The sequence below is a fragment of the Phaenicophaeus curvirostris genome, chromosome 1 (assembly GCF_032191515.1).
Source record: "Phaenicophaeus curvirostris isolate KB17595 chromosome 1, BPBGC_Pcur_1.0, whole genome shotgun sequence".
NCBI lineage: Eukaryota > Metazoa > Chordata > Aves > Cuculiformes > Cuculidae > Phaenicophaeus > Phaenicophaeus curvirostris.
This window is the reverse complement of record NC_091392.1, coordinates 114014674-114027557: the sequence shown is the minus strand read 5'-3', so window position 1 is coordinate 114027557 and position 12884 is coordinate 114014674. Positions and strand designations below refer to the sequence as shown.

The 12884-nt window shown below is 41.3% G+C and overlaps 1 protein-coding gene across 1 annotated transcript; it reads left to right on the top strand.

The window, feature by feature from the left end:
* Window positions 1-10193: 10193 nt before the first annotated feature.
* Window positions 10194-11437, top strand: CLDN14 (claudin 14). The gene has a single exon (XM_069849935.1). The coding sequence runs from the start codon at window positions 10242-10244 to the stop codon at window positions 10950-10952; it is 711 nt and encodes a 236-aa protein (XP_069706036.1). The 5' UTR covers window positions 10194-10241; the 3' UTR covers window positions 10953-11437.
* The last annotated feature ends 1447 nt before the right edge of the window (window positions 11438-12884 follow it).

Genomic DNA, 12884 nt, shown 5'->3' with positions numbered 1-12884 from the left:
ATATATGTAGTGGGAGAAGCTTGTACTTGCAATTTCTGTGTCAAATATAAACTTTAAAGTATTCTTGTTGACTGTTAATAAGCAACATGAAGTATATGGGATATTTAATGTCTGTAAGAGGCTTCTTAATCATAAGAATTTCCTGCCCTTGGAATTTGGAGGGCTTGGTTTTGAAGTACAAAATGTTACTATTGTGTTTCTGAGTTATTTTAGCTCTTTTCTCACAAATAGGTGAAAGTGATCACTGGGAAAAAAAGGGAATTTCACCTGTGTTATAACACAATTCTCACATCAGAATAGATTTGTGATGTTTACAAAAGGCTATGATTTATATAGTTAGGGAACTGACTTAATTTTGGGGTTTTTCTGAGAAGTAAGAACTTCCGTGGTAAAGAGACCACAGTGCTTCCTCCTTGTTGGCAGGAGAAGCAAACCTCCCAAAACAAATGTACTCTACCTGAATTAATAATACGGAGTCGTTCCGCAAAATGTTTAAAATAAAGTATGGTCTTTCCAAGCCAGATGTATGACTTTCTCAAATCTACGTGTCGTGGTTTAACTTACCACAAAAACCTAAATACAGTGTGATGCTAGTGTTTAGATAAGACAGATGTAGAGTGCAGCTCAAACTTGGTATTGCAGAAAAGCTGATCTTTATAAATGAGCTGTATTGCTCTCTGGGATTTTCCTGGCTGAGTCTTTCAAAATCCAGGCTAGATTAAATCATCACATCTGGGGAGAAAATATCAAGAGTTAAGTAACTACTTTATGAGAGTTGTAAGAGTGTGAAAGTTTTAAGAAGTTAAATAATTACAGCACACACTGAGAGCTACAGAAAAAATGAATAAGTTTGTGGCCAATGGTCTTACTCATTCTGATGTTGTCCAGAAAGACGAATGAAAGTGTCAAAGACCTGGGGAGAATTTCACATGAAACCAAAGATATAGTTATCAGAGCGAATACAGGTCAAAATGTAGCAGTGAGGAGTCCTACATGCGCTGAGCTCAAAGGGAAGATGTACTTTGAACTCAGTACTTTCTCTGTTTTTTATGCCACATTTAGTGCCTTACGTCTTGTACACTAAGTCATGAGCATCTTGAGCTCTGTTAATCAGCTGCCAGCTTGTTTGTTAATGGAACTAAGCCAGCCTGGGAATAAAATATCTCTTCCATTAAAGTATGAGGACCTAAAGCTGTACATATGCTTTATGGACAAGGCGCTGAGGGGCATGGTTTAGTATTTGATAGGAACGGTTGGACTCAGTGATCCAATGGGTCTTTTCCAACCTGGTGATTCTATGATTCTGTGGTTCTATGATTCTATAACATCTCCATGGGCATGTCACAGGTCCAAAGTTAAGGCAAACACACAAGGGAGAAAATCTTTGTGTTGTGTTTGATCCTGGCGTATCACTGCTGTAATCACATGGACTTTGGAGAAGCTGCGTGAGTTCAAGATGTGTCTTCAGGGCACTCAAATGTTGCATAAGCAATAGTAGGGATGTTTGACAGATCTGGGGCTACTAGATGTCTATCCAGAAATGCGCTGGCAGCAGCATTCCTGGCTGACCCTTTGGGGGCTGCCAAAACTGGGCAAGCAGCACTGTGTGTGTGGACTCCCTGGGCAGCACAGGTGCCACCAGTCCTTTGTGCTGCCCACCTACTTAGACTAGGTGCAGCTTGTGAAACATACACAGGCATACAGAATGTGCTGCTCAGACATTGCTCATTCTGTCTAGGAGTCTTCCTGGTGGAAACATGGGAGCAAAAAATGACAAATATATTGAAAATGTGAGGGCAAATGGCCATGTGGCTATGTGCGGTTGCGATGAAAGCTTATTGGGATGACAGAGAGGCAGAAGGGAGAGATGAAGGGCGCCCTGAGTCCATGTGCATGGGAATCATGAGGAGATGTCCTGCTGACTCCAGGCAGCTTAGCTCGGATAGAGCAAATGACCTTCCCCCTCCTCCTTCTGCTTTGTAGCTTCTGAGTGAAGCATGGCAGCCCAGATCTTATTTCAGGTTTTGCAATGGCGCATATTTTCTCCCTTAGATCTTTCAATGAGAGAGCACCAGCCTCTCCATGTGCAACCACTAATGGCCCCAGGACTGAGCTTGGAGAAGGGGGCTCAGGAGGGGAGGGCTGGCTACGCTGCCAGCCACTGCCTCTGGAAAGCCATCAGCAATCCCAGAAGGGAGAGGATAGATGAAGATGCAGACCTCCTAGCAGGTTAAATTTACCCCCTACTTGGTAAATTTGATGCCCGTCTTTAAAACAGTGGTTCAAATATTCAGAGGGAGTTTCTGGAACCCCCTGCATCATAAGACAATGCTGACCAGGAGCAATAAATGCAAAGATTTTGCAATGAGCAGATTGGTGTAAGTCTGAGTAGCACGATCCCTTTTTGAGATCAGTTTATGTAATGGCTGAAGGGGCAAAGACAGCATAAAGTGCAATACATGACAGAGCTTTGCAACAGAGATGAAATTAAATTAGGCTGAAAAATATTTTAAGCACTATTAAGTAAAGTAAATAGCATGAGAGTGGGAAGCAGAAGGGGAAGAGGGAGTGAGCCCAGATGAGACATGGATAATGCAATAAAAGAAGCATGGTAACTCTCAGTAGGTATTTGCAGGGCATACACATTAACGAGGTAATTTGTTTAGGCTGATTCAAGGAAGTATGGATGGGAGAAAGAGTACAAGAATTTGGTTTGGCTCTCATGGAGTGTTTTTAAACTGTGAAGTGTAGCAGACTATAGAGCAGTTTGCCACAGGAAATGTTAGCAACTGCAAGCCTTGAGTTATTTTGAAACTGACTGGGTAAAATCATCCAAGAATAAACTGGAGGGCAACACTTGTGCAACTGGCAGGCTGTTGCAAACACAATGGTCTCTGATCATAAATTATAATAACTTGGACATAATAAGTAACTATCAAACTGCATGCATGCAAATGGGAGGACAAAGCCCAAAACCTCAGCTTCCCAGGCTCCCAGAAGCCAAATACTGTATCGGTGTAAATTGGTGTAGTTCCATCCCCTTCACTGAGTGAGAACTTGGCTCACAGGTTTCTGACCTTCGGTCTAACATAGCTCCATCATCTCACAGTATTCCTGGATAATAAACACTCTGATTTAGTTGTTAGACTTCTGTAATCTGACTGGGCAACGATTAGTTTACCAGCTCGCACTTGCAGACAGGAATCCTCCAGGGTACAGAGTCCCCCGTAAGTTCTACGTCATTCTGGCTGCAACTCTTTCTGCAGATGTGGTGGCCTTTTAATCTGAGGGCCCGATAGAAGGTCAGCCTACACACAGACTTCCCCTGCTTCCAGCAGATCGTGTTCCAAAAATGGATATGGTTGTTGCCAAGAAGAGGCTGCAGGGCAAATTTCTGATGTTGATTTGGCTACTTCTGTTCTGGAAGAAAAGGGTCCAAGACGTTGGTACACAAACAATTAGAGTTTTGGTTCCCATGACTCCTTATTTTGCACAAATTTGTTGGCATACCAATATCATGCATAAATACTGAGATAAACTCTTATCTTGCCTTTTTTCTGTAAACGCCCTTACAATATGAAATGCTATACTAAGTTTAGAGCAATGGCTTTGCTGTCTCACTGTAAATCATCAGTGTTTCAAACACTGATATATTTAACCTCAATTAAAATTATTTATGTTTTGCATATGGAGAAGAAAAGCCAAAATGATCAGAAATGCCACCCAATGTTTAGTGTTTGGCAAGTGGAACCATGTACCGCATTTTCGTAGAACTGAGTATTTCATGACATTATTACTTTGTCCTGTCTCCCACTGAATTTCTTAATTGTTATGCTTATCATGTCTGGCAACTCCTGAAAATGAGGTCTGGCACCTGTGAATTGCTCAACTCTCCTCAGCAACTTTGGAAATAATGTGAATAAAAAACCCCTTGAGAGCAGCCTTGTTCGTCTCACTTCCCTGAATACAACCCATTCCTCCAGCCCAAACAAGGGGTGGGATCCAAAGGCAAAGGAGCTATTTTATCCTGTGCACTTACAGTATTTCATAATGTTTGTGTTTCAGACGGATACAAGTTAAGATCACACAGACAGGTACTATTAACTCCAGCAGAATTTCTTCCAAAGTCACAGTCAATATGTAAGAAAAAAGCCCATTATTTTTAGCATGTTAAACTGACTTATCTAGCAGCATCACATAGGCAAACAAACACCTCCTAGATTCAGTAAACCAATTTCAGTGAAAGGATCCCCTTTCTGAAAAGAAATCAAGGTTTACAGTGTATATTGCTATGACGCTCTTTTAAGACATTAATACCATAAATAAAGGGTGGAAGTAAGTAGCCACACCACATGTAGAGTACAATTTATAAATGTACCATTCATCCTCCTCTGTTATATTATACAGGGGAGCCCCTACTACACCATGGATGTTTATTATTCAGAACTAATAACCTTCACTATATTCAGTGAAAAATAAGGTCGTGTGAGCTGCAAGTGGTCAAAGCACAAGAGCTTTTGTTCATGTGGCAGCCAAATAGTTATATGCATATATCCCCCTGTTGGAACACATCAATCATTTTAATATAATCACAATTTAACTCTCAGATAAGTTTTTCCTTTCATTCTTTTTTCAACAGTTGCCCAGTTCTTAGAGCTGAAATCTGACTAGTATAGAGTTGAGCATTCGAAGGTTTTTCAACCTAAGCATCCAAAATCAAATCTGCTTGAAATCATAGGACTTTTCTGAAAGTTTGAAAATGTGTGTGTGTATATATATATATATGTACATATTTATGTATTCATGTACATGTATACCATTCCTGGTTAGTACCCCTTCATCCTTAACTTCATTGTCTATTCATAACATGCAAACTACTTCAGGTTGCAGTCTTCATTACTCAGGCCTGGGATTAGGCACTGCCTGGAGCACCCCGGTAAGTAGATTTGCTCCTCCCAGCTGCCCTATCAAACCCAGAAACTGTGTAGCAGCATCTGAGGGCAATTAATCCTAGTGATGATATAAACCTCTCTCTGGAGGTATGTAACACTGCCACTGGCTATCTGGAGAGCTGAGGTGACAAGACTCCAAAACTTGGGGAGAAAAATTATGCAAAAGTTATGTGGGAGAAAAATGTGGACCTGTTCCTTTGTTTTGGTTTTTTTTGTGCCTTTTCTAGTTTTTCCAGGTGTATTGATTTTTTAGTAATTTCAGGGTGAAAAATTAATCAATTGTTCTAAGAAAACCGCCAAATAACAGACTCCAAATAGTTAAATACTTCCATGATAGAAAAAAAATATGGGATACACTCAAGAGCATTTCAAAGCAACATAATTTTAATGCAGAGGTAATGTATGACTGGTCTCAGGCAGGAACAACCCATGACATGAATGGACGTTCTGCTGGCACCTGATGGTACCCAGAGCCAGGACAGGCACCCAAAAAGCTGCACAGGCAGTTTGTCCTGGCTCTTGTGAGAAGGATCCCATCCATGCAGAAGGAAACAACGTAGTGCAAGGCCAGTTACAACCCAATAGCACTGCATGGGGAAAGTCCTGAGGGGCTTTGTGGATCTGAGAAGGGGTTAGAGCTGCTCCTGCACATCTGGCAGTGTGGCAGCTGCACTACAGTGATCAATGTCAGCATTAGCCTTGTGGACTTGTTTCGCAGAGAGGGTGTGGGAGTAGGTGTAGGGTCAGAGTTGGTTACAAGATGCCTTTCAAACTTTTATCGATTTCCTAATATCTTCTTTAAAAATATTAAAGAGAGGAGGAAGTAAGAGAAGAATTTTTCTGCGAGCCTTGCGGGCCTTATCTCCCCTTAGATGCAGCCACACATGGAAGCACCTCTTCTTACAAAGTGCCCACTGATATTTTTCCCTAAAAATATTTCATCAGGAGTTAGCAATGAAAGGGCCTGGAGAAGGGAAACAGCTGAATTCATAGTGCTGGAGCCAGTAAAATCACTTGCCTGTCCAGCTAATGTTCTACCTGAGTATGTCTCATCACTCTTAAACATGGGCCCAACCTTAATAATTCAGACTGTGTAAGAATAAGCAAGCAGGTAAAATGAATGTATACTTAAGGACCTGACTCAGCTGAGGTCCACAACAGAAATCACTGAATTAAAATTCATTGACAGAACTGTCTGCAGCCCAAGGAAGAGAGGCACTGTAACCATAGTCTGCGTGAGAAGAAATATTTCACAGGTCTGGAGAAAGGGCTTGGAAAGAGTGGAAACAAAAGGATAAGACTGATACAGGTAGGGAAATAGTAAAATGAGAAACAGTAAAAAAGACAGCAGTAAAACGTGTACCTGTCATTTAATCCTCGGTAAATACTGAGACTAGTGACCTCAGTTTATTTGGAGCTTACTTTGGAGTCACGTCTCCCAAGGCTAATGCAGCTGTCATACAGTCCACTGGAAAGCACAACCAAAGATTTATCTCAGCTACGGCTGTTCCTGTACAGCACAGGTATTAGGCTGAACTAAAATTTGTATGGAAAAGATGTCTTTCCAAACTTTGTGCTCATAAAAATAAAGCTGGCATGAGCTGGCAGAGCAAGGAAATCTAAGTTTCAGTTTCTCTGCGCAAATTTTCACATCATTTTACAACCACTCAGTGTTTAGATGGGCTTTGAAGGTTATGAAGACTATACATTCACATCATCTTTTGATCCATTTATGGGGCCTTAATGTTGGGCTCTGTCACCCCGTGTACACCAGTAAAATAATAGCACTCATCGAGCCAGGTCTGCTGCAGGGGTTCAGTTCAGCTGGCTCAAAGCTTCTTGATGTTGCAAGCCAAACTGCACTACAAGGAAGGCAAAATTATTTATCTGAGATGATGGGCTTGGACAAGAGCCCAGGAGGCTGCTGTTGTTGCTACTGGAGGGAGTGCAAACAGACAGCACCACGACTAAAAGGAACTTTCTCTGAAAGAAGTAGCTTACATCTCATGTACTCCACGGCAGCTGAAATGTGGGTGTCTGGCTAAGCAAGACATACGTAGAGCCGAGCCATTTCAGCAACCTGCTCAATTTGAGAAAAACTTCTTTTCCTTCTTTGGCAACTGTGCACTGGGCAAGTGCTACCAGCTACCCTTAGAAGTATGAAGGCGTTTTACCGACCTTCATCATAGTTTACCCCAGACAGCCATCATCTTCACTGCCCCACAAAGGCTGTCTCTGGTTAGCTCACTTTCTAAAAAAAATATTAATAAACGCAACCCATGCAGAACAAATGGCTTGGTTTTATTCTTGCATTTAACTAGGTCAGGCCACAAGAAACATCCAACCAGCCGCTCACCTGATCTTGCTGAGGTGGTCATGTTCCTCACCTAACCCATTAGGAACATGACTGTAAGGTGAGACATTTTAACAAGGCCATTGATGTTCTTGAAGATAAATGTGTTAAGTTACTGCTGGTTAAGTTACTGCTGGTTTTGCCACTTGCAAGCAGGGAGGGGAAGGTTGGTCCACAGTGGTTAAAGCATTACTGAACGCTAGGGGCAGCTGGCATCTGCTGAGAAAGGCACATGGAAAACATGACACCAAGCAAGCGGGGCTAATTAACACCAGTTTCTTAAAGTAGAAAGCTCTTAATGGCTAATGTTTAAAAATAACACCTTAATGACATCTAAAAATAGCTGCTGCCAAACCCTGGTGTATTCTGACCTCCATTAATTTGGGACTCCATTGCCCATGACTGATGGTGTAAATCACATTTACCTTTTATATCCTGTTCTCCCTGGAATAAGCTGCAAAGCCTGCAGCCTGACCTTGAAAGCTGATTTGCAAACATGCAAGAGTAACCTAAAGCATTCAGTCTTCTGAATGGTGTGCAATACATGGATATACTGTGCACGCTGAGTAATTTGATAGAGCATAACCTCAGGTTGCATTCATCCACAGACGTGCATAGGGAAAAATACTGAAGGAGTGGGGGACTGTCAGACCAGGCAGAGACCAAGGATGCAAAAGGTGGTGCTGGGGCTAGGGGCTGGGACTGGGACACAGGAGACCCCAGATCCATTTCCATTTGGGTTGCAGATTTCCTGTGTGACTTGGGTAGATCCCTGTTCCTGCTGTTGTGTTGCAAAGCTGTGTCAAGATCTCCTTGATCCTGGGGAGTTATTACCAGGATAATTTCTCTAAGGTGCGTGGCATGCTTAGATACAACAACGATATGCCTCACAGGAAACAAACAGTAATGTGAAAAGGGGGAAATATTGCTTAATTTTCCTTATGCTCAATAAATGAACCAAACCCAAATAATCCGGTAGACAAACATACAACTTCTAGAGCTCTTACCTAAGCATGTAGTGGGAACAGTAATAAAATATCTCCAGTACTGCTGGAGGAAACCATTTGCTTACTTTTCCTGTGCTCCTCTGTGCTATGCTTGGCCCTAACCTGTGTCTTATCACGTCACAGTACTCTGTGCTAGCTAGTACAAAGAGAGAAATCTGCAGCTTGACCTTCCCCAGCAGAATGCAGAGAGATCCCTTGGCACCTACCTGCAACAATGATTTCTCGTATAAAATCCCTTCATTTGTCTCACTAATTGCAAATTAGGCAAATTACTTTAACAATCACATAAACCCAGTTATTTTCATTTAAACATTCTGTAAAAAATATCTGAAAGGCCAGAAAGCCCTCAGAGTAGGAAATGCCTTCTTAAAACTAACCACACTAAAGGAAAGCTGGTCTTTGTTTTTCTCTTCCTTTCCAGTCAGAGGGCTGGGTGCTTCTCCTCAGATCCTCTCCAACATCACATGCCTCCCCGTTCTATGTCTGCACACAGCAGACGTGTTCCAAACTAAAGAAAAGGAACAAGAGTTCCTGCTGCCCTGCCTACCCCATATATTCCCTGTGCTTTTCAAACTTCTTTCCTTTCTTTTGGCACACTGTCTGAGGCAGATTCTTGGTTGTTTCAGGAAAAGACAACCCACCCTGTTGTTATACAGAGATCAGTGCATGCTGTGGCATTTTCTAGAGACGAACATCGGCATCGATGTACACGTCAAGCGCTCTTGCCTCATTAGTGAGATAAGGGGAATGTAAACCAGCTTTCACTTTTCTACGTCTGCGTTATTTTGTTGTTCTAATGGTCTTCGTTAGTTCAGCCAGATGGTTTTCCTCCCTTTGCCTGCTAAGGCCCAGTCCTGCAAACACTTATGCTTTCTTCTACAAACATGCGTTCAGCACATGCATGGGTCTTTGCAGAACTGGAGCCTAAATTTGTTTCTGTTTCTGAATTCCGAGTTGGATTTTGATGCAACAGTTATTTTATATATTAAAATATCAGGTTTCTGCCCACACACATAACACATGATGTATAACAGACCTTGCAAGGCAGACATTGGAAAAGACCACTTAATCTGCGATTTATACAGAAGAGTTGCTATTCCTCATTTTCCAGATAGAATTTATAAGTGACCAAACTGTGAAGGTGTCACTCCTTAGAAGCTCCATGAAGTACACCTGGTTTCACATGCTGTCATTTCACCCACAACCTAAAATCATAACCTGAAACTCCACAGAGGCTGATGAAAATTATTCCCCTTTGAGTTGCTTTATTAAAACCCAACCTCAAGAAATACTGGCAAGTCAGGAAAGCGACTTTAATCCAATACCTGTTATCCTCTTCCACAGGTTTTAAATCACTCTTTTTGCTCCCTACTTTGAGTAAATATACCCTTATTGTTTTCCTAGTCCTGCTATGACCTTCTGGGAATGTTTTCATCGTGTAAAGCAACCTGCAGTTCCTTACTTTATAAATCTCATTCATTCCAAGTGTTAACACTAGCTAATTCTCTGCTTTAGAAAGGAAATCATGTTTGTTTTTTTGAAGAGTCTGCTGGGAAGAGGAATATTTGCATTTAAAATATTATTTTCCATTTCATAAATTGTCTTCAGTTTTCTTCCCAGCAGGCAACAGAATACTGTTTATATAAGTGAAGAGGGAAGCTAACTTTCCCATTACTTCCACAAAAGTACGATTAACAGCGACAACTATGCTAATTATTGCATTAACTGCACTTGGAATGCACCTTACTGGCTGGAGAGGTAAAGCATTTGGGTAATAATTAACTCCTTTCTTCCTCAATTACCTTTTATTAGGAGAGCAGAAGGTGTCGAAGTAAAACAGCTGCATATCTTCCAAGAAAAGCTTGTGTTTTCCAAGGGAATTCAAGCGGAGGTGCTTTATTAAGAGAACTGGGCAGGACAAACATTAACATGGCAAGCTCAGCTGTTCAGTTACTTGGCTTCTCTCTAAGCCTGCTCGGCCTAATTGGGACATTAATTGCTACTATTCTGCCACACTGGTGGCGAACGGCACATGTAGGCACCAATATTATAACAGCTGTGGCCTATATAAAAGGGCTTTGGATGGAGTGCGTCTGGCACAGCACCGGCATCTACCAGTGCCAAGTCCACCGCTCCCAGCTGGCGCTGCCCCGTGACCTCCAAGCCGCCCGTGCCATGATGGTAATTTCCTGCGTCCTTTCCGTGCTGGCATGTGTGATTGCTGTCATCGGTATGAAGTGCACGCACTGTGCCAAGGGGACTTCTGCCAAAGACCCCATTGCAGTCTCTGGGGGAATTGTTTTCATCCTGGCTGGTCTTGTTTGCCTGGTACCTGTTTCTTGGACCACTAATGATGTTGTTACAGATTTCTACAACCCCGTGCTTCCCAGCGGGATGAAGTACGAGATAGGTCAAGCTCTTTACCTTGGCTTTGTCTCCGCATCTTTGACTATCCTCGGCGGTGCTCTGCTGTGCACATCAAGCCAGTGTAATGGGAATGAGACACCTTACCAGACGCAGCCCAGCAGCATAAGAAGGACTGCTCCCTCCTATAGACCACCAACTGTCTACAAGGGAAACCATGCTTCTTCCCTGACATCTGCTTCCCATAGCGGCTACAGATTAAATGACTATGTGTGAGTTCCCTAAGATTTGCCTGTGGGACACAGCTGCTTTATAATTTCTGTGCATGGCATTACAAAGCTAAGATAACTTTTAATTTATAAGGGTTACAATACAAAGTTTACCATTGTTCATTTCTTCCTTTCTTTCTTTCCGGAGAAAGAAAGAAAGGAAGAATGTGAACACAAAAGTGGTTGCTGCAAAACCTGGAAAAGAAACACAAAGGAGGCTGTGACATTCCAGAGACGGCACATACCTGCCTACTCAATTAGAGTTTTGTACGCAGGGAGTTCAAGGGCTGTTTTGCTAAAAGTAATGGTTTGGTTTGTAGTTTCTGCCTAACAAAGAGAACTAAAGTAGAACTGGCCACAAGTTCTTGTTTGAATAATATTCCAAGACGACGCCGTTTTGCCTAAAACAGAGAACTTCATGGTGAGACACAGTGATATCCAGCAGTGATTGCCTGCTAAGTTCCTCTTTTCCATAGTGCATGAATGTTTTGTTATGACAAAGGTATTAGTTTTACTTTGACTTAACTGTTTGTTTGTTTATTTTCATAATCCCTTGAAATATTAATTTCAAAATTATTATGACAGAAGTATTTGACAGTATGTCATAGCTAATATTTTAAATTATGCTATGTTTTGACCTTATCAAAATAAAATTTTAGCACACTTTTGAAACAAGATAATATGTCATAATCAAAACAAACCATCTCAGTGGATCAGAACTATGTTTTTAGAAATGTCAGTAACAGAACAAAACTAGACAGTTGATGTTAAACTTTTATTAAAAAAATTATAAGGAAAAATTAAGTATCAGGATTTGTCCAGAATGGGCATTTAGTTCTTTAACAAATAGAGCATTCTGTACAATTTATGTGATATACAGATCAGAAAAATCATTTCTAGAATCCTCTCCCCAAGTACCAAGTAATTAAATATACTCATTTCTTAGGCTTTGTCCCAGTGTTTTTTTGCTTTAGGTATTGACTGAAGGTGCATTACGGTGAGTGAAAATATTTCCATTTACTCCAGAAGCATTTGGGGAACTTCCATTGAGCCAGACTTCTGTGCACAAGGTAGTCTCCGTGCCAGTAGAGGTTACACAGACTGTAACCACTGACAGTCAGGAGGACTATAAAATCAAGGCATTTACTTCTAAAATCCTTGCAAAATGCAATCATTCCACAATCTGTTCAAACAATTAAAAAACAAACTACTGAACAAAGAACCCCAGCCCTCTCAGTTCTGTGTTACAGTGAAGTCCAGTGCAGCACGGTATAAAACCATCACAAAAAAAATGGAAGCATTAGATTCCTGTTAACCCCAAAAAGCTATAGGTATATCTCCAGAGCAATGTATGAACCAACACACTGATATTTATTAAGGTTAAAAAAGACAAATTTCAAAGAACTGTGAGTCAACTACATTTGGTATACTTCATTCTGCAAAAAGCCTTGTTGCAGTTACGTTATTACCTGGTAGAAGCTTCAGAGCTGGGGTCCTTTCAGCATTTGCCCTGGTTTCACTCTGAACCTTCTTTTCTATAGCTGATCACCTAGTCATTTTTTCGTGTTGATTTGAACTGCGACAGAGTGTTTTTCAGCATTGATGGAAGTTCTCATCATCGCTGTTTTTAAAAAACAGAATGTCATTTCTAAGCAATTTGCTGAGACCTACGATAAGGGTCTGGTATTAGGCTTTGACAATTGATTGGTAACAAATGATTATAAACTCATGTTTTATTAACTGTAGGTATTACACATGATGTGAAAGAAAATTCTATAGAAACTTCACCGGTGCTGAAAACTCTTAATAACCGACTGTGAGGTGTAAGGGATGGACAGAAACTGCTTTGACAATGGATTCTTAGAGAAGAGGCAGGCAAACTGCTCATAGTCCATTACAGATTTTCTGGGATGCCTTTTTAGGACAAAAGGTAGCTTGA